At 31.1% G+C, this 27,436-nt stretch overlaps 2 protein-coding genes and 1 long non-coding RNA gene across 6 annotated transcripts; all 3 read right to left on the reverse strand.

The window, feature by feature from the left end:
• Positions 1-917: 917 nt before the first annotated feature.
• On the reverse strand, positions 918-14,437 carry LOC148625220 (centrosomal protein CCDC61-like). 4 transcript variants are annotated; one of them, XM_088568597.1, is made up of 17 exons: positions 14,137-14,437; positions 12,010-12,164; positions 11,364-11,446; positions 10,093-10,362; positions 9,563-9,615; positions 8,545-8,761; positions 8,008-8,087; positions 7,083-7,103; positions 6,141-6,457; positions 5,389-5,467; positions 4,931-5,025; positions 4,575-4,607; positions 3,775-3,908; positions 3,287-3,327; positions 2,927-3,012; positions 1,847-1,876; positions 918-1,176 (listed from the first exon to the last, which is right to left on the reverse strand). In XM_088568597.1, the coding sequence occupies exons 2-17, from the start codon at positions 12,158-12,160 to the stop codon at positions 1,079-1,081; spliced, it is 1,788 nt and encodes a 595-aa protein (XP_088424723.1). In that variant the 5' UTR covers positions 12,161-12,164; positions 14,137-14,437; the 3' UTR covers positions 918-1,078. The 4 variants fall into 4 exon arrangements, with proteins under 4 accessions (XP_088424723.1, XP_088424724.1, XP_088424726.1 ...); XM_088568598.1 differs by lacking the exon at positions 7,083-7,103 and having other exon boundaries at positions 919-1,176; positions 14,137-14,436; XM_088568600.1 differs by lacking the exon at positions 1,847-1,876 and having other exon boundaries at positions 919-1,176; positions 14,137-14,436.
• Positions 14,438-16,042: 1,605 nt separating this feature from the next.
• LOC148625221 (uncharacterized) lies at positions 16,043-18,180 on the reverse strand. The gene is made up of 5 exons (XM_088568602.1): positions 17,544-18,180; positions 17,281-17,362; positions 16,924-16,999; positions 16,673-16,739; positions 16,043-16,235 (listed from the first exon to the last, which is right to left on the reverse strand). Exons 1-5 carry the CDS (start codon positions 17,585-17,587, stop codon positions 16,133-16,135), a joined length of 372 nt encoding a protein of 123 aa, XP_088424728.1. The 5' UTR covers positions 17,588-18,180; the 3' UTR covers positions 16,043-16,132.
• Positions 18,181-18,289: 109 nt separating this feature from the next.
• On the reverse strand, positions 18,290-24,844 carry LOC148625222 (uncharacterized). Its single transcript, XR_015919877.1, has 3 exons — positions 24,360-24,844; positions 21,390-21,479; positions 18,290-20,252 (listed from the first exon to the last, which is right to left on the reverse strand). It is a non-coding gene; the product is annotated as an uncharacterized LOC148625222 (long non-coding RNA).
• Between the last annotated feature and the right edge of the window lie 2,592 nt (positions 24,845-27,436).

A 27,436-nucleotide genomic window follows, 5' to 3' on the forward strand; every position in this document is an offset into this window, starting at 1 on the left:
AGGATTGGTTTCTAGAAAATTCTAATGCACGAGGCAAGTTGCTGCACATGTTTTCAAACAAAATTTTAAAGAGCTTACCACTTCAGAAAAATACTTTTTCCCAAAGTTTCATTTTAATTAGTGCAAAAAAATTTTGTGTTACTGTACAAAAAGTGGAAAACACCCCAATATTTACAAATAATTTTCTGCAAAAGGATAATGAGAAGTTAAAAAAAAATTAAAGGGGCTTACCACCATAGATATGTGTATATTTGTCCAAAGTTTTATTTTCACTGGTAAAAGAGTTTTTGAGTTTTAGTGCAAAAAACTGGAAAACACCACCTTTTTAATAACTCGAACAACTAATATTTCTAATAAAAAAAATATCTGAAGATCGATGGAGTGTTTTTACATCTTATGGCAGATATTTCATACAGTTCTGGACAAGTGCACTGAGCCAGATTTTTTATTTTCTAGCTTACAGAAGCAACAGCCCTCAGGTAAGCATATCAGCCCACTTGCACACATTATACGCACTCAAATATCTCAAAAAATGCCATGTGGATATGACAGAAAAGCAGAGACTACCAAATTTAAAGATAACTCGGCCAGGGATTGAACCTTCAACATACCACTATCATATATACTATATGAGGATATACAGACGGAGAAAACAAAGCTAAATAACTGTCAACATTAATCACTTGGTATTTCAACAGTTCATTTAAATGATAGTTTAAAACACATTTGAAGTTAGAAGAGGTGAATCAGAGATGGGATCTAACGGCATACTGCTTTCTGCAACCAACGCTTGATAATGTGAGATATTTATTTCCCCCATTTTGGCATCTAAAGTCATAACTCCGAAAAGAAAATATGGAAATCATACAAGATCATGTGGCCAGACATAAGTGTACTATATATAGTACATCTGTATTAAAAAAAAAAAAGAATTCTATGAATTGTTGCATTTTATGTTAACATAATGAAACAAATGAGATTGTTAATACATAAATAGTGATAGAGTAAAATACCATCTACATTCAAAACAATAAATAGAGAAATGCTTCAAGAGATACAGAAACAAATATCATTCTTATCAGTCTAAACTATTTTTCATAAGAGCTTGTAGTTTACTAAGTCTTTCATCTATCTCTGAGATTTCTGCAGATCCATTATAATAGTCACTATCTTCACCTGTAATAAAGGTTGAATGTTGAAAGACAAGATTCATTACATTTTAAGATTGTTATTTGTTTGCTATCTTAGATATATCTGTTGGTTCATATAATGTAATATGGACTGCTAAGAATCTGTATGGACTGTCTTAAGAATAAAATACAACATCATGATTCAAATAGTGATGTATGATTTTATCTTTTCTTCCACTTTAGACTAAATTTCCAGTCAAATTGTAATATATAGACTGGTTGGTTGCCCCAAAAATTAAATGGAACTCAACTACACTTTGGTCCATATACTGCCATATGACCCTCAGTCAGCATCACAATCTTTTTGATGTCATAATTATTTTAAAAGATTAAAGACACTATTGTTGAATTTTGAAGGTCTTGTTTGAGTTAGTTTGTTTGTTTTTTTTTTTTTCATTTTTCTTAATCTAGCCTTATCTTAATCTTAAACTAATTTATCAAACCATGATAAAACATCTGTAAGTTTCTTTCAATAATAAAATCAGTTCTAAGTAATTAACCATACATTTTTCAACAACAACTATAAAAACATCAAAATAACTTCTTAAACATGTAATTTTAAATTAATGGAACAATATAAGACCAACAACATGCAGATACTCAACTAGGCCACAAACGACTTGTAAAGAATGTCAAGGGAGAAAACCCATGTGTACCTAGTATGAAGACCCTCTTTAAAATAGATCCTGCAAGGAACACAAGAGAGATTCCTAACTTTTTTTTTAATCCAAAATTTAAATTTTATGATATAATTTAATCTGGACAACTAACAATTTGTTCTTCCTGTAATTCTCATAAATTTCAAGACAGCCATTTTTTTTAAATTGAAAAAAAAATCATGTAAATAATTGTCATGAAAATTTTTTATAAAAGGTTATTAAGCCAATTTTTTTATTGTTTGCCTATTAATACAGAAAGATTAGCACAGTGTAGCAATTATGAAACAAGTTCTCCTGACATTAATTTGTATAAGATAAACAATGGAAAAAAAATCATTCTACATTTCATTTAATTTGACAACATTATCTCCCCTTAAAATGTAAATGACTGCAAATCTACTAAATAGGATTCAAACACAAATAAAAAATCATTTTAAACAATTTCAAAATTTCTATCAAAAGCTTTAATGAGATCAATATAGAGGACATATTCAAAAGATTACAACTTTAGCATAATACATCTTTTCTGAATACCTTTTTAATATTAATTGCTTTTATCATAAAACACAAAATGAATTTTCCGTCTAACTAATACGTCATCATGAATTAGTAGATCAGTATTTGAAAAACAACTTCATCTGGTACTGATGAAGATTAAGTAATACAAGACTAGCCACTCATGAGTAATCAAGTATGTACATTACATGTATAATATAAATCTTGATCTCAATAGGAGGCAATGCTGACATTAAGTTAAATACAGTATAAGTGCTTTTTTTTTTATTGTGAGTGAAAAATTTCACATTTTGCGTCATTTAAATGGATAATACTTTTTCACATTATGTAATTTTTATGATCTTGGAACAGGGAGAAATATCTCAAAATTTTTGGGGATATTAAGTCGCGCCTTTTTTTTTCAACATCTACCACAAATACAGGGAAGATTAATTATCACGGGGAAAAGAAAACACAGATGTCTCATCATTCCTCAGTTTTCTGGTATATGACCCAAATGTCATTAATCTTTTAATTGAAATGTAAAACCACATTTTGTCAAGAACAAGGTATAACGCTCACCTGCACTCTCTACGAAATTTTCTTTGTTCTGAACATTTCTCCGTCGTTTTGTTCTCAATATAGAATCAGGAGTACTGGATAAAGGAGTGCTGTGTTAAGGAAAAACAAACTAGAAATAGGCTTGCACAACTAGAAGTAGCTTGTAGCTAAGTTCATTTCTGTATTATTTTTAAAGTAGAAATAATAGGTCCTCAGCACTGATCTTAATTAATGGTAAAATTGATATTTATGTATTAAAGGAAACCATTTCATCCAAATGTTTCTTCTCATTAACACAGCTTCCGTGATATTTTCACAGCTATTAATATTTAGTTCTACGTAATGATACAATAAATTCATAAAACACCTTTAAAAGGATATTCTTTTGATTCACTCTTACATCTTCGACTTGACTTTTGAGGCTGCAAGAAGAAAAGATGCAATCAACATAGACATATATGTAACTACCATTACATTTTAAAAAAATACGGGCATGTTAGTAATTACTACAGCACAAATTACATGTATGATGGAATTAGCATAAGTCTGTACTAGTCAAACTACTTTTATTAGGCAATTTATTAAAAACTACATTAAAATTGATACATTCAGTAAACCATAATTACTTATTTACATTGTTGAGATAAAATATGAAAAAAAGGTTGAAATAAATAAATACTTTGAACTAAAGATTTATAATTTGGTTTACTGCTTACAGCTTTCTTATTCTCTTGTATTGTAAACTAGACTAGTATGCTATTTCACCACATCATCCAACATAAAAAAAAATAACTGTACACATTTGTTTTTACACAACAACTTAGAACTCTGACTCACCACAAAAAATCATCAAAATTAATTAATATTACCATTTCTGGACTTGAAGTATAAGCATTAGCAGATCTTGTTCTGTGTGAAGGAACTGGGTTTTTGTTGTAGGAGTGTAACCGTGAATATGAGGAATCTGAGTAGCCTCCATCACTGAATTCACCCTGACTACCAACTATAATAACAATGAAAATATTACAACCTATTTGAAATAATGATGGATAGAAGGTATGAGTGTATTACTTCAAATAGTTTGTAGTTATAAAATAGTAATATAACTTAAGTTTGTTTTTGTCAGCAAAAGCAAATGTCTCCCCCTGTCCTGCAAATTGTTTTGAGCATTTTTGGTTCGATAGTTTCAGAGTTGTGCTGATAACGAAATTTTGGCAAATTTCTTAGTTCAAAGGGGCATAACTCCTAAATTAGGGGATGAAAATTTTCTGGTAATATGCACAATTACATAGGATGTTCTTGCTACATACCACATTTGTAAAATTTGGTTCAGTAGTTTGAGAAGAGTTGCCCTGACAAATGATGGACAGATGGACAAGCCAAACCAATATGTCTTTTCACCAAAGTGTGGAGGGACATAATTTGAGTCAATATATAAGGAATATGATTTACCAGTATTTGTATTTACATAAAAAGCTAAAACCCTAGCTTTGCAAGATTAAATCATGTTTGTAACATCCACATTTTTTTATTCTGTTATTACCATATTTCTCATTATTTCTGTAAAATCTGTATAGCAATTTGAGAGGTATGTGGACAGAGGAACAGACAGACAATCAGGGTGATTTCTATATAGCATCTGAAAACTGGATATAAAAACAAAACTTACATGATGAGGTCCGTGATCTGTTTTTACTGCCACCTACAATAAGATTTTGGATTGTTGAAACATAGAACTGTCAAACTAGAACTGTAAGTGAAATCACTATTAAAATGATAACCTCTACTTGAACCATGCATAACTTTTAGGTTAATATCTTTAAGCATCAAGTAATAATTATCATGCTTAAAGCACTTCTACATATGATGCCTTATAATCTTCATACGTGTATTAAGTTTCATCAAAATCTATTAATGTGTTTACAAATATTACAACACATTAAACTCCAACTTTCATTATCTCCCCTTCAAAGACTTCTTCATCCACATCTATGATACCAAACCATTTAACTTTTAATCACATACCAGAAAGACGACTGTAGTTGCTGACCCCTCGACTTTTAGGGGAAGGTTTAAATCTGTTTGCAGATCCTGATAAATTTGATTTTGTGCCTCTTTGTCTAGAAAAAAAAAGAATACAAATATTTTTTCTTAATAGATTGTAAGCATCAAGTTTACGATTTAGCATATCATAATAAATATTTATTTAATTCAGAGCACAAGCAATTCAACACATGTCCAAATAAGTTTTTCCATTTAGTGTTATAAAATTTCTCTATAAAAATTTTATATTTCTGTATATCAATATTAAACCAATAATTGTTATGGCATCCATAAAATATCTTATTGAATTTTTTTATTATCATAAAGACAAAATACATAACTTTAAAAAAATATTTATTATTATTTAATATATTTAGCAAAAATTAGTTTTTTTGATTTAATGGAATGATCTTCCTTGTTTCATACAAAATTATACATACTTTTTTAACTGTTGTTCCTTCTTTTTCCTCTCCTGATCCTTAATGTAAGCTGTAGGATCAAAACGAGGCACTCTAGCACCTGAAAAATTGACACATTTGGATCAATAATCATATACTTTAAACAACTACCAATCATGAAGCAACCTACGCAAAACAAGAATTTAAGATTGAAATCTTTAGAACTCTCTATTTATGTTTTTCTGTTATTTTTCATAATTGGAACATCAAACAAAACTCCTTAAAAGTGCTTCAATAAGAATATGACATTTTATTAAACCACAGTCATTTGAAGAACATATTTCACTTACAAGTTTACTGTTCATATTTTCACACATGTGATGAAATCAAATTATTTTCCTATCCACACAAATATACTAACATTATGTACAGGATTTGCGAATGGATATTTTCTGAAACTTTCCAATGTTTTCTTTTAAAATTACATACAGAGAAAAGGTGATAAGTAATATTGCTAGCAACTAATCAATAACATAATGAAATTATAGACCAAATAACAACAAACTAATTATGGTTAGTAATCTACACTTGACCACTTTTCCCCATTAAGATGATAGATGATAATCAATAATTCTGGTGTCGATTTCACAAAATGTGAAATTGATTGTAAGTTATGATGTTACAATTTTATTTTCTGTTGTGACATCATTACTTATGATCAACTTCACATTTATGACTTTTTGTGAAATTGACGCCAAGCCTAAACAAACACTGTAATATAAAGTAATTCCTACCAGCAGGAGAAGGAGTCCTACTCCTAGGTATGGGTAAACTGTTCCTGAATGAATTAGAAGATCGGTTACTGAGTCTAGATCTCTCCCTAGCTGATGTATTCCTTTCACGAGATGATCTCCGTTCTCTGTTTAATGACGAATCTCTGGCTGAGAGTCCTCCATCACTAGACCATGATCTGTCTCGTAATAAAGATTCTCTAGATAATGACCTCTCTCTTGAACTTTGTCTTTCTCTTGACACTGACCTCTCTCTAGAATTATATCTGTCCCTAGCAGGAGGTCGTGAAGATCTTGGCAAAGGATTTCTTACTTTGTCTCTGAAGAAATAAAGAAAGAAAAAAAAAAAAAAAACAAATTGGAGAATATGTTCTTATTTGTATAAAAAAAAATTGTTAAACATAGAACTGAATTCCTTTTCTCCTACAACCACAGTTTACCATTTTCTTATGTTTTGTCTCTTTTGTAATAGTTAAATCGTTCACCACAGAAAGTAAGTTAAAAGAAAGATAAACCTTTTATCATTAAAAATTAGTTTTCAAATAAAATATTTAATATAAAAAAATAATCTTGAATTTTAGTGTGTGCTTCATGTATTAAGATTATTTCAAAGAAGACCAAAATGTTTTTACTATCATTCTTATAATTTTTAAATTTTAAAATATCTAATTATTAAATTTTTACAAGTAAATCAAGAACCAATGTTATATGATCCCACAATTACATGGTAAAATTACGTTCATGAGATGATAAACATAAAAAATGTCATCCAATTTCAGAAGAGATGTTACATATAAAATTAAATTATGTATCTGCATTTCAGTGCAGTTTATGTTCATGACACAAGCTATTACTAAGATTCATGCAGGGATTGAAAGACTGCATACTTGAATGTTAGAAATGCTTTCAAGTAATAAGATTAACCAAAATTTTAAATTACCTTACCTTCCTGTGGTAGAAAAAAATCTATAGAATGCATAAATATACTTTTTAGGCGAAGACAACTCTTCTTTTGTCAGCACATTTTATAAAAACCTTTATCATAAATTATTTTACTAAAATGATAAATATAAAAAAATCATTGTTAAGTACATCAATAAAGCTAACTTACAAGTTACATAAAAAATATGATTGACCTTTTTTGAATGAATTCTTACTAAGACATGTACAAAAAAACCTTCTGATACCCATAGACCCAAGTCAAAACTTACCTTCTGATACCTATAGACCAAGTCAAAGCTTACCTTCTGATACTATATACCCAAGTCAAAACTTACCTTCTGATACCTATAGACCAAATCAAAGCTTACCTTCTGATACCTATAGACCAAGTCAAAGCTTACCTTCTGATACCTATAGACCAAGTCAAAGCTTACCTTCTGATACTATAGAACCAAGTCAAAGCTTACCTTCTGATACCTATAGACCAAATCAAAGCTTACCTTCTGATACCTATAGAACCAAGTCAAAGCTTACCTTCTGATACCTATAGACCAAGTCAAAGCTTACCTTCTGATACCTATACACCAAGTCAAAGCTTACCTTCTGATACTATAGAACCAAGTCAAAACTTACCTTCTGATACCTATAGACCAAGTCAAAGCTTACCTTCTGATACTATAGAACCAAGTCAAAGCTTACCTTCTGATACCTATAGACCAAGTCAAAGCTTACCTTCTGATACTATAGACCCGTCAAAGCTTACCTTCTGATACCTATAGACCAAGTCAAAGCTTACCTTCTGATACTATAGACCCAAGTCAAAGCTTACCTTCTGATACCTATAGACCCAGCCAAAGCTTGCCTTCTGATACTATAGACCCAAGTCAAAGCTTACCTTCTGATACCTATAGACCAAGTCAAATTTTACCTTCTATAAACTGCTAATTCATTTGTCAAGTTTTTAACTCTTATTCTTAAATTTCTCTCAGAGGCTCTTAATTCTTCCACCTAAAATTTAAAATATTCCATTTTATTGTAAAATATGAATAAATTAAGAGATTTTTTTTTCTAACATTAAAATTTTTAAGTAGAATTCAATATTTTAAGCAATATGTCAATATGTTTTGACAATCTTTTGTGAATTTTTTTGGAGAAAGAAAAATTTATACAACAGAATAACACATCATGACTCCTAAATTGTAATACAATTACATGTACCATTTATTGTAAAACTAAAAGGCGATGTTTGACTTATAAGAACAGGATATTAAAAAGAATATTGTAAAGGAAGGCATATATTCTGTCAATAATGCTGCCTCTATTACTGAATGTAGCAGCATTTACTGCTTGAATGTCAGAAAGGGGAAGCATATGAAGTGAAATTGAAAGAAAGCACAAAAGAAAACCAACCTATGGAATCTAAAGATGGTCTTCAATAATTAAAAGCACATTATGTAACACTTACTTCTTCCAGTAAGTCTCTGTACTCCTGACTTCTTTTACTTGTGGATCTTTGATGTCGAGATTTTTCTTTCATTAAATCTTCCTCCAAATTCTTCGTAAGAACTTTAAGCATCCTCAGTTCTTTGACTGCAGCACCAGCTGAGGTTGTTTTCACTTCTCTTCGAAAATGGAGAAATTCAGCTTCTAATTCTTCTTTTTCTTTTAACAATAAACTGTAGCTGTAAAATATAAAAAACATTGCTACTACTGATACAGAGCTACCTGAAATGATACTGAAGAAATGTAAGTTTCAGAAAGGGTTGAGATTGTTTTTGTTATGGTTAGCTTTTGGCCTGAAATGTTACAAAATCATGTGCCAGAAACCAATAAATAAATAAATAAATCCAAAATTAATATACCAGATCCATAGTTAGCATTTTACCTGAGGAGCAAATAAATATTAGATTGTCCTCAATTTTTAAATGGTGCGTACAAGTTCTGACAATATCAAAATTGAAAGTAACTATTTTTTTGGTTATCAGTTATCTAATAATAGCATTTTTTATCATTTCAAAGTACTTTTAGCAAAAAATTGAGTAATGCAACACCAAACTGTTTGTGTGTGACATCATTTTCATTCAAAACTTGAAAGAAGGAGTAAATGCTTACAATGTTTTGACGGATATTTTCAAATAGCTTGTAGTGTATGAGAGATAAAAAAAAACCATCTGTCAACAGGATGAAAGGGAAAAAGTACAGATTACTGATAAACCAGAAACCTGACTAAACCAGACTATTTGAATTCTATGTTTGTCAGTTTCAATGCTTTTTTAACTTGTGCAAACTGAATGTGTGCCTAAGGTGAACAAACCTTTGGTCTGAAAGGAGTTGGACTTCAACACAGAAGTTTCACTGTTCTTATGAAGCATGGAAACAACACTAGAACAGATGTACTCTATATGATTTTTAACCCTTCAATACCAAAAGTGGAATTCGAGTATTTAAACAGTAAGGAAATGTACAATATAAGTGCTTCTTACTCTTTCTGTAGTTTTTCAAACTCTCTGTTGCTGTGTTTATGGTCACCTCCACCCTATGTAAATAAAGCATAGTCCTGGTCAAAAAACTATTTTTTTTCATACATAGAGGTATGGCAAAATCTTATATTTTAAATTTTGAAAAATAAAGATAGTACATGGTGTGGCCATATTTGTTATATGATGTAGATATGTTAATAGAATAAGTTCTTGTCATAATGTTGTGCTTAGTAGATACTCACGGTCCTTTTCTATTTGAATGGGTTAAGTAATTGTATTTGGTATGTGTATCAGTAATATCATATTTTATGTTTTAGAGCTACCACATAAGGTCCATAATATAATTTTTTTCCACAAATTTTCTATTTGTTTGTTCCCAATAAGTCTAAAAGTAGATAAGTTTACTGACCACAATCAGCCAGTGTCAACATTTTAATCTACTAGCCCATACTGTATATTCAAATAACTAATCTTATGTTATCTGGTATCATGCTTCAAACAACTTTCTGATAAGACCTACATGTATAAGTTACCTGTTGTCTTAATGCCTTTATTTCGTTCCTCTGCTGTCGTATCACTTCTTGTAAAGCTCTCGGGTCTGGCTTTCCCATGTATGGTAAAGGCAAGGGATAATGTATTCTATCAAATTCTACAGTATATGTCACAATAAGATAACGCTTAGAGTTCAAGGAAGCAGTCTTCCCTGTATGAATTGATTGTTTGGGTGCACTACCTGTTTTTCGTTGCCGTAGTGATTCTAAGTCAGCATAGGTTAAGAGATCCAGAGAAACACTTTCACTTGACTGTAATAAAAAGAATAAGATTTAAAAGTTTAATAAAAAAAAAATTGGAAAACTTTTTAATGAGAGAGACAAATGTATATGTATCCAGTCTAAATCATTGTTCTTAATTGAACTTTCAGATAGCATCCTGGTAAACTGCAGAATTTGAATAGCATCTTTCTGGTTTCAATCATAGCATTATTTGTAACACAATCTTTAGGAAGACCATTTAATATAGCACATTGCAATGATGCTATAAGACCCTAAGGAAATCACTTTAAGGGGTATCTAACATCTAACACCTTCTCTAAAATTTATTTGGCTCATTTAAATTTCTTGAAATTTTATTCAGTGCTTTATTTTGATAAAAAATTTTCATCAAATTTTAAAACATGTTTTATGGGAATAATTTCACACAATGAACACATACATGTAGTAGCTTCTTCAAATAAAATGTTTTGCTGATTTTTTTACAGAGTTATTTCCCTTAGGTGTTGTGTAACCCCCTCACATGTTGTATTACTTGCTCAATAAAAAATTAACTGAATGTTAATGTAATACAGTACACTCCAAGTAATTGGATATCATTAATTGAATATATTGTCTATTGTAATATTATTTCAAAACACATAACTTTTTCCCAATTCTTATCACAAATTTTACCGTGAAACTGAACATCGGAAAATAGAATATATCAGCAAATGGGATACAGTTATTCACAAAAAGTTTGTCAAAATCATATCTAAATGAATATTTTCACAGGAAGTGGACTGGAAGTCAACATTATGGTGTCAGGGAATGATACAACTTAATATTTGTTGTTTAATTATAATAAAGAGTGGTTAACTTTGATAAAACGTCTTTTACATGTGTACCTCATATTTTTGCTAATAATGTTCAGTTTATGCCTTACATAATGTTTTGTCTACTTTACAAGTCTATCGCCTTCCATCAGAAAAAGTTTTATAAATGGACTGAATATAAAAGTAATCTTAAAAACAGTGTAGCATGAATTACCTTACCTGAGTAACAGCTGACTCCAACATACTAACAAATATGTGGAACTGTTTAAAATTGCCTGTTTTATGGGTCAAATCCTCTACATCTAAAAAATATTGAAAGGTTTATGATAGGTGTTATTTGAGGACCTTAAATTTGATTTGGCATATTAGATTTAACAAATACTGTGCAAGAAATGTTTGGTTTCCATTGTTAGATTTGCAATTACAAGCTTTTCCCATACATAATCCATGAATTCCAAACTTCACTAATGAACAAAATTTAAATAAGTACATTGTACATACAACTAAAGTAGTTACACATAGTTAATATGAATTAAAAACTTCATGTAACTAGCAAGTACTTACAAACAAGGTAATTCATTCCTTTTCTGGGTCATATGTAAATGTACCAGGATTAAAATTATGATATTATCTACACTAAGATTAATCATGCTTCTCAAGAGAAAACGCGAATAATTCATGAAAAAAGTTATTAGCTACCCCAATTCACATTACATGCAGGTCGACAACAAGACAATTTTACATTTCTATCTCTGATGCACTAATACTAAAATACTTGAAATTGCATGTATGTTAAAACCATATACAAACTGCCCACTACATGTATTTAGTACATTTTTATACTACAGTTAAACCAGTAACTTACACGCAGAATCAAAAGTTGCCCTCCATTGATCAGCAGTTAGTCGATCCTCAACCTCAACAGATAAAGTACTTCCTCCCTGTACAACCATAGTAACAATGTACTCCACACCTCTGAACATGTAGGAGGATGTAACTGTAGTCTCATCATCCATGGCTCTAGAATACATAGTTTAATTTATTGTTGAATGGATTATCATGTATCATTAATAATATATTGAGACCAGGTTGATTACGAGGGAAAATGCAAGTTTTGATGAAAAAAGCTAGAAAATATATATTTTCTTGATTGAAAAATGTTTCATAAAAACAATTTGCTCATTGAAATATAATACATTAAGTGTCAAAATCATCAATATAATATTTCACGTTAATAAAACCAGGCAGTATTATTTTGATCTAGACATCAGTTATAAAAATACATGTATGGACAGCATTTCACTATATCTATAACTTATTGAGTTATTGAGGCCCTGTATCTTGAGTTTCCAGTTACCTCCTCAACACAGATTTAAATGTCATAGAATTAGACAGAGGAACTTATCATTACTTGAAGTCCCTTCTCAAACAAAGAAAATATGTTCATGAATAGATATAAATGTATATTTATAGAAAGATTTTTGTTTACATGTATCTAGACTATTTGCACCATAATTTTACAAATGCAAAAAGGATATCAATCAATCCATCAATCAATCTTTTACAGAGATAGATTAAAGTAGTAGCATATTATTATACATATACAAGTGCAAAAAGGAGGTAAAAAAGGAACAGTCACAAAATGCTCAAATTTTAAATGCAACTTCATGTAGCTAGTAAACTTATGAACAAAAGAAAAGTCTTGGCGATGTACTATTAACTTTGAACTAAGTTTGACAAAACATTCAATTATGATACTTCTAACAGTATTCACCATAAAAATTTCTGACAACAATCCTGAGCTCAAAAATTTTAATGAACTTCTATAGTAATCATTGTAATATCAGCAAAATTCTGCAAGCCCAGCAGCATTTTTACCAGCTATGCATGTTGGGCTGGTGGTCAATTTCTATAACTTTTCTATGTCTGGAATGTGTTACTAAGATCAGAAGTATGCCCAATCAGTACATGTAGGAATTTCTCCATATCATTTTTGTATAGATCATCCAAAAACATAAAAAAAGGTATGCCAAAATGAAGTGAAGTGTCTGATAAGCTCCCTAAGGGCGCGTAAATGGCTGTATTATCAACTGGGTCCTGCATATTTATGGGCAGAAAGAGCATCAATATCCAGTTTGACACATGTTAAATTGGGAGCTTAAAAAGGTATAATGGCAGCTTCATTTTCGTTTACTTAGTAAATGCAATAGAGGACCATACCAGTCTAGGAACCATAAACTAGTTCGATGATTAAATACAAATCAAATCAGAGCTTTTTCTAAGCTAGGGATGGTCAAAACATGGCACCCGAATGTTCACGAAAATTATATAATCGATACTGGACAATTCTAACCCAAAGACATTTCGGACCATGACAACCCACAGTTCTTTACCAAAGCTGGGCATTTCGGCCCATACATATTTCAGACTAAGACAATAGGCAAAAGCATAAGGACAATAAAAACCATATATCATTACATATTTTACCAATTACAAAATTTATGACAGGATAATATTTAGGTGTTTGAATTCATATGATTTTTCGGGAGCGTTTAAGGTTTGACCTTCCTCATATTAGTATCATGGTACACACATCCACATTTACTGCAGCTTTTCAGTACAGTCTGGAATGCAATTTATGGCTCTTGTGAGAAAGAGCTTAATAAGTCCTTGCATGAATTTACCACTGTTCAATGAAAATATAACTGTTACATATCTGTTTAAAGCATACAAAGTCAGAATTATTGTCTATTAAATTCTGTCATTGCAACCTGGCTAACAAGGCAGTACTGTAATATATATATTTTTTCAGTGTTTCTGCAGGCAAAATACAATGAAAATCTTTGGATATAAACCTAATAACTGAAATGTAAACAAGTTTGTTTTTTTTTCAGATCGGAATGGTGTGCTCTACACTACAGTTATTTGAATAATGGAAATGCAATGTGGTGTTTTAATATATCTAAATGGCTGTCCATTATTTTTTTCTCACCTTCAATGTTGTTAACAATTTGTAGTTCTTAGACGATTCCTTCAAGCACCGATTATTTATTGACAGATTAGAAAACCAGTTGCGACATGTTCGCCGCGATAGATAATACTTTACTGGGGTTTATCCTGCACTCAGGCCGACAAACTCAAATAACAGCATATTGAAAGATGTGTCAAATGTAATGTCACAGCAAATTTAAACACTTATATTGTTTTGTGCAGGTTTTATCACTTGGAAACAATTTTGAATCTGCCGCAATCAACCGGAAGTCATTATCGTTGCTGGCGATTGTAATACACAGACCAAACTCGTAAACAGGAGTCCGGAACAGGGATTTTGAACGAAGTTCAAAAAAAATGAAAAAGATTTTTATATAAGAAAATGTAATAAGGAAAAAAAAACATTATCAACACACAGAGACACATAAAGAAGCTAGTCATGTAAGAAAAATGTTTTAAGTAAATACAGGTCCATGCTAATTAAAGATTCTGGAAGATTTTATTATAAAACATGTGGAAAATGTATTAATGCTTTTACATAAATAGTATATATATGACTATTTAAATTTCATCGAGCAACAAGTAAAAACGTGAACTACAGGTAAAAAAATGTTCGTATTTTCACTTAGCATTACCTCCCCTTCAACATATTTTATCTTGATTTTCGCTTTTATAAATACTCGGTGGATGTGTACATTCTATGGGTCGGACGAGAGACTTAGCCACCCTAGTTTACGTAATTAATTTGATTAACAGATGAATTCTTGCCACCAAAAATGTTCAAAAGGAGATGCGATTGTACTTTAACATTACTTAATTTAATCCTTCACAACATGTTATTCCGATTATAACTTGCAGCAACCATTTGATTTTCTGGCGGATGGGGTAGTGGGTTTTATATATTGATAATTACTTTGGTTAAACACAAGGCAGAAAAAAATGTTTTATAAAATTTACCAAAAATATATTAATGATAAAAAAGAATAAAGTGTCGTTGTGTTTAGAACGTGTACGAACTAGCCGATGCATGCCAAAAAAAAGACTGACAAGAAAATGAGAGGCAAATATCATGTTTGCATCAAAGCTTCATCTGTTTCAATAATATTATCCTTTTACTAGGACGCGATTTATCAACAGCTCAATAGATGTTCCGTATTTTTTTTCAGCTTTTGCTACCCTACAAGTTTTTTTTCTGTAGTCTTTTTTTGTTTGTTTGTTTGTTTGTTTCATTGGTACAGACAAAAAGATTTGCCTCAGAAAAAAATCTATAGCTCCCTCTAAGAAAATCAGATTGTTGCTGCCTAATGTAATATGATATCGCTCGGGCAGGTATGAATCGCAAATGGAATTGCTGTTTTTTTTTCTATGGGACCTCTTTGAGGCTCCATCTTGGCAAAGTATATCGGAGAGCTGTATTATTATAGCCAGACTCTTACAAGATTTTACTCACTTACAATATGCCGGGTGCCGCTGTCAGAACAGGACAAAATTACCCTTCCGGAGCAAATTATGTCACTCCCGGTTCTTTGAAGGAGTCCGTTTCACAAGTGCTCAGTCTTTTTTTTTCTGCTGTCTTGTTTTTCTTATCTTCAGTTATATTTGTGTTTTATTCTGTTGGCTACACTGTAGATCGCCTCCGTTTCTTTTTTCACGTTTAGGGCATGCATTTGGATCTTGATGTCATACTTTGGCGTTGACATTTACCATAATTAAACAAATGAAAGGAACCAAAGCCGTCAGATTATGTACGCTACAATCTGATAGTCATTTGAGTTTTGTTGAAGGCCTGTGGTCGTTTTCACGGATATTGGTATTGATAAAAAGCTACAGAGTATTAAACGAAGAATTATAAACCTTTTTTGACTCTTCATGTAAATAGGCAGACAGAAAACAAAGAAACGAACAACTAACATTTTTTTTATTTATTGCATTAAAACAACATAATAGAAATGAATGAAAAATAAGTGTTAAATCACTGTAAAGAATCCATTTAAAGTTCAAATGTGTAGGCATGTTGGATTTCTGTTGCGGAGTCTGAACCTTTCACGACGGTCCATTGGATAATCATACGATTGAAACCTGTTGTTGTTATTCAAATCCCTGTGAAAATACGTGCAGCAAAAATTTAGAATACAAATAAAATCAGGAATAAAAAACTATGTACTGGATACATGTATACGAAATGAGTTACAGTTCTATCGTATCTATAGAAACAATTAAAGGGTAAAGTTCAAAGTTCTTTCGTTTCTATATAGAAATAATTTATAGGGTTAAGAGCAAGTAAGCGAAGGCGTATATGTTCCTTAAAAACTGCTTTATGTTGAGCCTGTTAGATCATGAAAATATTTACTTTCAATATGAAATTACCCTTAGGTTTTTGTTTTTGAATTAATGTTTATTTTTACCACTAAACTACATTTGTATTTCTTTTCTAATTTCGTAAAGAACTTACTGATACAAAAATAATTTCATTAATTACAGCCTTCCGTTTCCACCGATTTAACACTTGTAATATTAAGAAAATTTGGCGAACTTACATGTTTTTGAGGAGTTCTTTAAAATCACCATCGCATCCGTTTGTTATTCTGTCGTTCCTGCAATATCCTGAAATGTTAAAAAAATAAGGAGTAACACTGACTCCTGGTAACAAACAATGTTATTTAAGATTTGCTGTATAAGGGATAAACTACTCAAGAACTCTTTAAAAATGATTCGAAATAGATGAGTTTATATATCTTCTTTCATTCTGTCTTTAGCTTCTTTTATTTCTGACAATAAATAATATTACCTTTATTTCTGATGCCAACGAATCTCTGAATCAAGAAACAGATGATACAGAGAAGTAATAAGTAGAAAGCCACAACCTACAAAATAGAATTAAAATACATTTAGGTTCCTCTTTTTATGCTTATAACTATAATGACACAGTGGTGGCACAAAACATATAATTCAACCCTTGAACTTTATTTGCAAACTTTATAATTTTGTTAATTGAAAAAAATGAAGAAATATTAACTAGACAATGATTTATAAGATTATATCGGTTTCATTGTATCTAACCGACTTGTTAATAATCAACGGTATATACCGCCAAAACATTTGCAATAAAAACGTAACATTCGGGTATACTCTTAAGTTGCTATACCTGAAACACATCGACAGAAGTTGGACATTTGGATTCTGGTTTTCCGTACACCCACCATAGGACACTCCACTGTGGTTCCTCACTAAAAAGTGAGAAAAAAAAGTTCATGTGACATTTACTTGTAATAAAATATCAATAATCAGTAAAATATATTATGAAATCAAATTAATATTTTTGAAAGCTTACCAGTGGTAATATTCCCATTAAGTATTTGGAAAAGATTTTAAATATATGAAATTAAATTAACATTTTTGAAAGCTTACCAGTGGTAATATTCCCATACGGTTTTTGGAAAAGCAATCTTCATTGGTATTGAATCTATCAAAGTATAATCTAAGTTCGTTGTGCCGGGAAACGAACGTCTTGTCGTACAACGTCATAAGTAATATCTCTGAATAAAACGTCACATGAATATCCAATTGATGCGTTAACGTTGCTTGCAAAAGAACTAATAACAATTACAATCGTAATACATGTAGTTTGTAAGTCTTGTTTAGACGAGCCTAAATTAGTAGTTACGGATATTATTTGGTCATTTGATAAAAAACTAAGTATAACTGATTGCATATAAGTCAAACAAAACAGATCAAACCACAAGAACCTAAATGATTATTAAGTATTATACGTGTCTAAAAATTCGACATATAGAACAGAATGGATTGTGGAACTACAAACCTGCCGAACCACCAAGAAGAATCGGCATTTTTTATCGGACTTTTGAGAAGGCATAATACGACCTATATAGCATGTCAAATACTGTTACATAGATTCGAACTAACAAATGTACCCGTGTACAAGAAGTTATATAAAAGTCTCCTTTTGTTCGAAGCCGATGGAGATTCCATACAATATCTTCCACCTTTTATAACATAATATAAGTATTTGATTTTTTATTAAACAAGTTAAAAGATAGAAATGAATTAAAAGAACTATTATACTGAAATAGTTATCTAAAGCTACTCAATGATTATTTGCAAAAACAATTTAACGCTTTCTTTCTCGATACAAAAATATTTAAATGTTGCAAATTTCGATATGCAATTCGCGTGTTTTAACTCAGCAGGTCATTTTTGTGTACGAGTGCTACCATTTATTTTGTATAAGTAATTAAATAATTTTTCAAAGGAGTCTCTCTTTGCATTGTTAATGACGTGCAAGCTTAGTGTTCAGAATCTTGGTGACCACTGGCTAAATATTGAATTTTTAACTTTTTGTCTAATCTAGACTATAGTTGTTAACTGGTTGTTTCATGAAAGAACCCGCCGTTTATTTGAACATGTTTTTTTTTATTATCAGTATGGTACATATGCTGTACCCCTGCATCTCTAATGTAAAAGGTCTTGTTTTCACCAAATGTGATAGACTCAGTAAACTACGCTACAATTTGACGAAGCATTATTATAAAAATTATTTGGTGTAATGATCGGTGTTCAAGGTCGAACTTGGAAATATACTATCGAGACTTTTAATAAGTTACAGAATACAGAGAAAATGTTTTAACATTTGAATACAATTCGGTCTCTGTGCATGAAAGATCATATTCATTGCCCTCGATCATCCTGTCATCTTCTGTATGGTTTTATTAGTTACCTTGTTTTTTCATCGATACATGATCCATTATAAGTTATAAAATATAATTGACCAGACATGATTTGCAAGGCAGAGGAATTGTTAAATGACGAGCATGAACACGAGTCCTATAACTACTTCAATCCCTGACAAATAATCATGTTTTCGTGCATTAAAGGATATATTTTCTTTTTATGACCTATTAGCGTACAGAACTCACGAGGATGGAAATACCTAGAGGACTCGAATAAATTAACACTGTTCACTATCACACTATTACATGGTCATTTTATTTAAGTATATATTATCTTTTCTATACTCTAGTAATTTTAAAGTGTCAGCATCTGTAAGAATCAGGCAGTGGGTTAAACGTGGTATGATCATTCGATAGTGTAATTTGACTATTTGCACCATCAGAATCAAGGAGCAAAGACAACATTTTCCATTACATGTTGCTGCATTGATTTAAAATTTCATTGAAATGTACTGAAAATCAACATTTCAAGGGCAGATAACTCTATTAAAAACCTCATTTTTCTAACATTCTATTGAAAATTTTCTAAGTAAGCCAGTGATGCAGCGATTAAGAAATGGTCTTTTCAAATAGGGAAAACATCCTTGGATGATATTTTATTGTCAGACCGGTGGGGTTATGACGTACATGTTTCTGATTTTTCCCATTTTGCCTAATTCTTACAAACACTTATACATAAATATTTCCATTTACCATCAAAGAAATCACATGTTGGTATGATTTAAAGAAACAGGTTAAAACAAAGCGTTTGAATCGTGCCGTTTTGATGAATTATGTTTCCCCAGTTTGCAAAAATGTTGGCGAAAAAGCAAAACGATTTTCTTATGAAGTCCAGAATGCAAGACGTAAATATGTCATTATCTTTAAAAATCCTTATTAATTAAGTACCATAGAAAACAATCCACACATAATGTATGACACATCAGTATTTTATACAATGAATATGAAATTGACGTAAAACGGATTTTATTCGCGGACAAATGTGCAACCCGAATAATGTTGATAACTAATCAGCTTCCCAATCTTAGACAAACCTATTAATCTCTAGTGTTTGGCCGTTAACTATAAGTTGGCTTGTGGGATACACCAAATTTGTTTAAAATTGGCTGACTGCATTATCTATAAAGATTATAGAAGGTGTGTAAACACAGCTATCAAGAATGTCCAGCTGGTTGACTATCACAAAGTGTCAAAATCACTCATAATATGGATGTATCTCTATCGAGAGGACCGGTCAAGAAAGGAATGTTCGATTCCTCTTCAGTTTCCTACTGCGTTTTGTTCTTCTGAGGAGATAATCAAAAGGATTGGCAGATGCAATGCAAGGATACATATGTGGAATAGTGGTGTTGCACAGTTTTGTTCTCATCTGCAAAGATATGACTTGGTTAAGATTAACAAAACAACAAAAGCTACCAGATGCTTAACAAACAATTTAATGCACATTTTATTAGGTACATATATGAAATAGCGTTGTTGCATGGTTAAACTCTTAACTGAAAAACTTTCAGCTTTCACATACTTTTATACGTAAATTTCATGGCATATTCGTAGTATGAGTAATGATTAGGTAATTGACAACTACATAATAATGAGAAGAATGATTAGGTTAGAACAATAAGAAAGACAATAAATTGTATAATCCATAATGCTTTTTTTTTTTTTTTACAGATGATTGCATTGGCAAATATAAAATAAAAACCTACAGTTGCTATAAGTTACAGCGAAAATTCATGTACTTTCATTATTGTAATATCTATCCTGTGACCCCCGCTGAAGTCATTCTGTTATTGTTCTTAATGAATTTAAAAAAAAAACCCTTTACTCATCAAATGTTTATGGATGTCCTTGAGTTAGTTATTCATTGTAAGTGAATCTTGCATTGAAATGTATTTAATATTAAAGAAAAAAATTCTGTGAGCAAAATTCACTAGGTGATATCCCCCACTCTCATCCCCAGAAACCATATATGAAACCCCAAAAGTCGTTCAGATGGATATACGAAATAGTGATTGAAAAATCGCATCATCTGATTAAGAATGTATGCAAATGTCTTTGGATTCCAACTAGCTGATTCAGAAGAGTTACCAAAAGAAACTAGGAGGACAGGCAAATGGATAGAAAGCATAATCACTAAAACGGGCAACTCGGCGGGTGTTTCTAGAAAAGCAGAGGACGCTTACCCTACCGGTGCACCTGGTCCATGCTCCCAGTTTTTAGTAGAGTCCGAGTTGCTCATATGCTTTTGTTGCTTTTTGTATGTATGATTTTAGTTACTTTATATTCTTTGTTGTGTATGTCTGTTTTCCATGTCTGGTCTTTGTCCCTGGATTGCATTCTTTTGATTACCGCTATAACCTTGGTTCCCTTGATTACTCTTATAACAAACCTTAACTCACACAACTATCACTAGTAACTATTATCATTCTGTTGAAAGCTTCTAAACCACACACCAGCCAATGTACTCAAGATTGTACTTACGAAAATAAGTTAAATGAAATCGTACTTTTTGCTAAGTCAATCTTCCAGATGAAAGTGTTCGTACGCACTGGAAAGTCTGAATATTTTTATTCTATCGTGTCGGATACCTATTTTACTACAAGAAAAAGAAAGATTCTAAGATGCAGGAAACATTGTAATAATCAGGATGGTAATTTGAATTATCTGGTCTATGATCTTTGTAGATGCAAACCGTCTCACACTAGAAACTTCTAGCCAGATTTTCTATTGATGTCTTATTATAAAATACTCGAAGACAACTTGAATGACAAGATATGGTCCTCTACAGTTAATTTACACGGAGTTCCTTTCTGGTGATTGCTGTTAAGACATTTTGATCTGATTGCAAACGTAATTTACAATAAAGATCCAAATGCTGTCTTTCAATAAGAGATCTTTAAGCCAACTCCAGACTTCTAATGCCAATAAAGCCTAAACCATTATGTTAAGTGAAAGATGTTTAAATAGAAATCGTTTATATAAAGCTTTCTGGGCAAGAAGTGTTTCTAATTTGTTTATACGAGAGGTCGTATAAACAAATCAAGTGAAAGCCTGTACTAACTATTTCCTTTTATTCTTTAATAATCCATTTCAAAATTACAAGGCTTAATTGATTGATATGAGGCTTAAGCATGGTATAACTCTCTAACGGAAATCACTTTCAGACCGTTATTCCAGTTCGACCTTAAATCAATGCAATACTAATTTCATGGCGGCCATAATCCTATAGAAAATATATCATGTGAAAAGCAATGCGTGGAAAAAGGAGTCATTACATCCCCTCGTAATAAGCCTAGTAATTTATTGCTCGCTAATAGCGAGCACGTGTTGTTATTGTTAGCCAAATAAGCTTTATATTCACACGACTCTGGTGATATTCTTTGCATGGATTTCAATTAGTATGCAACAGAAAACGCTCGGTAAATTTTGTCCATAATTCTCCTTGCCAGGAAGCTATTTTCCTGCTTGTGAAAAGGATTTTACCAAAGGAAGTCTTAAAATATATATTAATACTTAAAGTTGATGAATACTTGGGTTGTCGAATTTAATAAATGGGGTTTTATGTGGTGAATTTTGATCTTTTAAAAGATAATGAAGTAAGAACTCCTTAAAGCTTTGATGAGTAATACAGTTAAGGTCAGTAAAATCCATTGTTTAACTTCAGATTAGAATTGTCATATCTGTTAAGCTAAGCATGTTAAGGTTAAGTCTCGTTGTTTGACCCATATTAACTTGACAACCCTTCCGAAGAATTTCAAAATGTCGTTTAAAAACAGAATCCCATTTTTAAAGATTAACAAATAATTTGAATTAAAGTAAAAATTGGAACGTTAACGGTTAAAACAATAATTTCAATATTCATATCATATTTTTTTTGTCTTTTGAATGGGTACAAAGTTTTATCAAGGGTTTCTTGACGATATACCGATACTAGAAATATTTCCGTATAGTTTAAACGCTTTTGTATAAAAGCTGCACGGGGACTGACACTACTTTCAACTATAAATACAATGTGAACAGAGTAAAACAAATGCAAACAGAATATTTTTCTTTAGAAACAGGAGTTTACTCCACAAGAATGAAAAAAATACGATCTACGAAAAACGATAAAGACAAGCATGCAGGACTGGTCTATGTTAGACGGCTGTAGTCAGCACCACTTTCCCACTAGTCGCCCACCGTGTCAACCAAATCCGCAAAATATTTTAGTGGAACGCAGACACAATAAACATTCTAAAATTGGAAATCTAGATAAACAAAACAATTTATAATAGTTTGATGAATCAAATATGGATATGTGAAACGGTGCGTCTAAACGAAAAAAAATATGAACCAAAATATTTTTCTAGTGGGTTCTTTACCATGTCTTTATTAACTTCAATTGAATTTAACAAGGTAAATCATGTCGACGTCAACTGCTCTGAATATCGTGTAATACTATTTTCGTTGACGACGATGCAAATCTGTTTCGTCTAGACTTCATTTTCTCTTAGAAACAGTCATTGTGTTATTTGTCTTCTGTAATAATATTATCTTCGCGAACACTTTTAAAACAGAATGCACTCTGAAAACAAATGAAAATTAAGCTTAACCCCAAAAAAACTTTTTTTTTTCAATTTACCACTAATTTCCAATCGCAATTACTTGTTATTACCGTGGAAGCTGAAAGTTAAATATAATATATTATCACTTTGCAACGCAATGCCAAATTGCTGATAGCATATCTCTCCACCTGAATCCTTTTATGAATATGAATGAAATATCTTAATAGTAAACAGTGAATGTTCTCTCTGGGGACCTGAAAAATGATGCATTATGAAACTGAAATATGATTCTTTATAGGGTAGAAATTTGTTCAGATGGAATGATTCTAATTCAATTAAAACAAGTTGCAATGAAAATCAATTATTTTGTTAAACATTAACATTTTATCTTCCAGAAGCTCGTTTTTCAAGGATACAACCAGATTATCGGTATACTGTTAGATCGGCTCATTTAACAAGTAAACTCTCACCACCTGAACTATTGATAACAAATATAATATTATTTTCATGCTTTATGGCCCGTTCTAAACAGTTTTATCCACAACCAATTATGGATAAGGGAACGATTCTGAGATGCATGCTTCAATAACCTCGTCCTGATTTAGAAATTTCCACGTGCACGAAGATAGCTTATCGGTGTTATATTCAAGCATAATTGAATGTTTACAAATTAAAGTTTTACAATCTCATTTTCACGAGCTGTTAGCTTTTTGACAGGAAAGTACAATGTAGAAATTAGATGACACTTACATACCATTGTCATCTCTACTCTGAAGAGGGTAATTCACAATTTGAGAGGGTTCTTGTCACACCTGGTCAATGTCATAATGGTACAAATAAGAATATCACAAATTTTGTAATATTATTGCCAAATAACATTTAAAAACAGATTTAGTTTTATTAATTTATATTACTAAATAGTTAGTACGCACGTTCATCAACAAAGCATCAATAGTTTCTTTCAACAGCGGTGGGAAGAAAAACACATTTGAATACAGTTTGTAGAACCCTTCCAAAGTGTAGTTCACTGTTTTGATAGAACAAGAATTTTCTCTCCCCACCAACCTAAATGAAATACAAGTTAACACAAACTCATCATAACTGTATACCCTTTAGTTGTGAAAATAAGTATATGTTTAACTTAAACTACATTTATCACATAGAAAAAGATAATTATGAAGTGACATATATCATTTAAGTGCATGATTGTGCGAATAGAACGTGAATATAATTATATCATAAAAAGAGCCTTTCTATACATTATTTAATACACAACAATTACCACACACACCATTAAAATATTTCAGGAAGATAACAATAATAATTATAATTATAGTAAAAATAGCCAAGATAAATATCAGATTTAATGACAAATCAAAAATCAATTAAATTACAAAAAGGCATAGTTGAATCGATATCAGAGGAAAATCCTTGTCATCGTAAAACAATATAACATTTGATTGAAAGTACGAAACGAAATGATTAATGAAGCAAGATGCCTTATTTTTTATATTCGTTTAGCAAACATTGTAAATAAAAATTAAGATATTTTAAAACTGTTGTAACGGCCATGGTGAACCGAACAGAAAATATATGTATGTATATATATATATACATTGTGTATTTTTTGTAGTTATCCCACGATTATGATCTTTTTATTACCGTTCGAATCCTGATTCCCTTGATTTTCTTATTTAAAAAGATGCCATCAGAATATGAACCTTGCTTTCTTATAGTAAATCTTCCCTCTTCTTGTACATAGAAATTAGTTTGTATAAAAATAAAGCAATGGTTTTAAACTCAATGAAATCCTAATTTCGGTATTAAATATTAAAGAGTAATCAAGGGAACCAAGGTTATAGCGGTAATCAAAAGAATGTAATCCAGGGACAAAGACCAGACATATAAAAGAGTCATACACAACAAAGAACATAAAGTGACTAAAATCATACATACAAAGTAACAAAAGCAAATGAGTAACTCGGACTCCACTAAAAACTGGGAGCATCGACCAAGGGCACCGGTAGGGTAAGCATCCTAACAATGCCATCTGTATAATTACATGAGTCAAACCTGTCTTAAGTGACCTTCTGATAGCAAATTTATGGTCTCGTAAGACAGGTGGTCTTTATATACTGGTGGTCTCTCAGGTTTTACTGTAGTATTTTTGTAATTTTAACATTTACATTTCGAACTTTTATAAAAAAAAATATCTACTACAAAACACAGAAGAAAAAAATAAAAACAAACAATCACCTATAAACAAAACAAAATATAATCAATTGTATCATTCTCAAAACACTTTGAACAGAAGAACTAGTTTGATTAATTCTTGTTTGGATGTAAGACTCATATTTTTGGTATTCGCGGTTTTTTTTAGAACAAAATTGTTTGTTCAAGTATTCACGAAAGAATAATTTTCATTTGAAATTGCATTTTTGTTAAGATTTTGGTTCTGTTGTATTGCACATGAAAAACAAAACATTTTGGTAAATTGTGAAATTATATTTGAGACTTGTTAATGAAAAAATCGAAGTAAAACACCAAAACTGAATTAAAAAAAGTTTATTATAACAAATGATTTGAAAACGATTCGTCAAAAATATGTATACTAAAAGGTTTTCAGGAATATACAATCGCTGGACTGACAATAAAAGTGAAGTTCTTTTCATTCATTGATCCGTTTCAGCCACCGTTAAAGCCAATCACGGAATCATTATGGTGAATTGTTTGTCGATATAAGTGAAGCTCATCCCATGGAGAAGATCAAAACAAATATCAGCCATCATTGTCGATGGGTTAACACTTATGTATCCACTCCTGGTAAGAATGTATCAACAATTAGAAAAGAGTTTAAAAACTACTTACAATGAAATAAATGATCAAATTCTAAAGCGTTTTTGTCGGCCCTTACCCATGATAACATTTTGTAAATATAAGTGAATGGCTATTTCGATTGTTTGTTGGTTTTAACTGAAGTGTATTGGTATTTTCAGAATTACATGTAAGTTGCCAAGAGTCCTCGAAGGTGAGCACTCTCGTACACACAGTCAATTTTGTCCACTTGAGGTAACTCTTTGTATCGAAGACCATTTTCGATTGACATCCTTTTAAGTAGAAACATTTAACGTTGTAAAAGAATGAAATTGTATAACAGTTACATATTTGGGCTTGAATTGACAGACATTATTCGTTTCATAAGCTAGAGTTTGCGAGCGACTTATGATAAATAGATATTATTTCAATCCATTGAGAAACGTCTGCTATCGTATGATTCTGCTTGTTATCTCGTTTCTGACGTTATAATTTTGTATGATTTTAAATGCTAAGATAAAATTATAATCGTGTTTATTTCTTACCAAATCACATGAGGTCATAAATAATAAAAAGAATATGATAATTTTCTGTACTGCGCAGCAGATAAATGGCAGAGCAGGTGAAAACAATGATTTTACAGAGATGAAAAACTAGAACAGAAGTAACTGGGTAAATGAAACTAACATTTGGTCATGTTCAGACTAGTCATCAATGTTTGGGACTACAAACAGTAACTGTTGATATTAGTATTGATCGATTTGTGGAATTTTGAAAGGATGTTAAATGATCTCTTTGTTTACACGTCCTCAACACGCACATTATGTGCGGCTTCTAATTGTGCAGGTTTTGGAGCCATTTCTTACATTAAAAATCTTTTCATCAAAAATATTGCGTAAACAATTTATATGGATAATTGACAACTCGTGTTGAGACGCGGTACACTATAATGCATTAGTTCAACAAATTTATTTTAAATTTCATAATATTTGCCTAAACAGGGAATATGCTAATGGGCCTTAGGACTTGAGAACATATACACCGTAAGACAAACAGGATTGATTGATTAGGTCTGTTAATACATTAGTTTTGTTTTAATTCATATACGATATATAAGCAAAAGTTCTTCTGTATTGTCAATAATGAACTGATTCGTGGATTTAGAAGCGCCAAATTTACTAGAAGTAAATTTTAA

The sequence above is a fragment of the Perna viridis genome, chromosome 2 (assembly GCF_037379345.1).
Source record: "Perna viridis isolate PV_CMFRI_1.1 ecotype Kerala chromosome 2, ASM3737934v1, whole genome shotgun sequence".
NCBI lineage: Eukaryota > Metazoa > Mollusca > Bivalvia > Mytilida > Mytilidae > Perna > Perna viridis.

Coding starts and splice junctions, on each gene's coding strand:
- LOC148625221 (XM_088568602.1), bottom strand. CDS start 17,587: ATGAAGATTGCTTTTCCAAAAACCGTATGGGAATATTACCACTG. Junction 17,363..17,543: donor GTATGGGAATATTACCACTG/GTAAGCTTTCAA, acceptor CTCACTTTTTAG/TGAGGAACCACAGTGGAGTG. Junction 16,236..16,672: donor AAAGAACTCCTCAAAAACAT/GTAAGTTCGCCA, acceptor GTATTTTCACAG/GGATTTGAATAACAACAACA.
- LOC148625220 (XM_088568597.1), bottom strand. CDS start 12,160: ATGGATGATGAGACTACAGTTACATCCTCCTACATGTTCAGAGGTGTG. Junction 5,026..5,388: donor AAGGAACAACAGTTAAAAAA/GTATGTATAATT, acceptor TTTTTTTTCTAG/ACAAAGAGGCACAAAATCAA. Junction 3,013..3,286: donor TGTAAGAGTGAATCAAAAGA/ATATCCTTTTAA, acceptor TTAACACAGCAC/TCCTTTATCCAGTACTCCTG.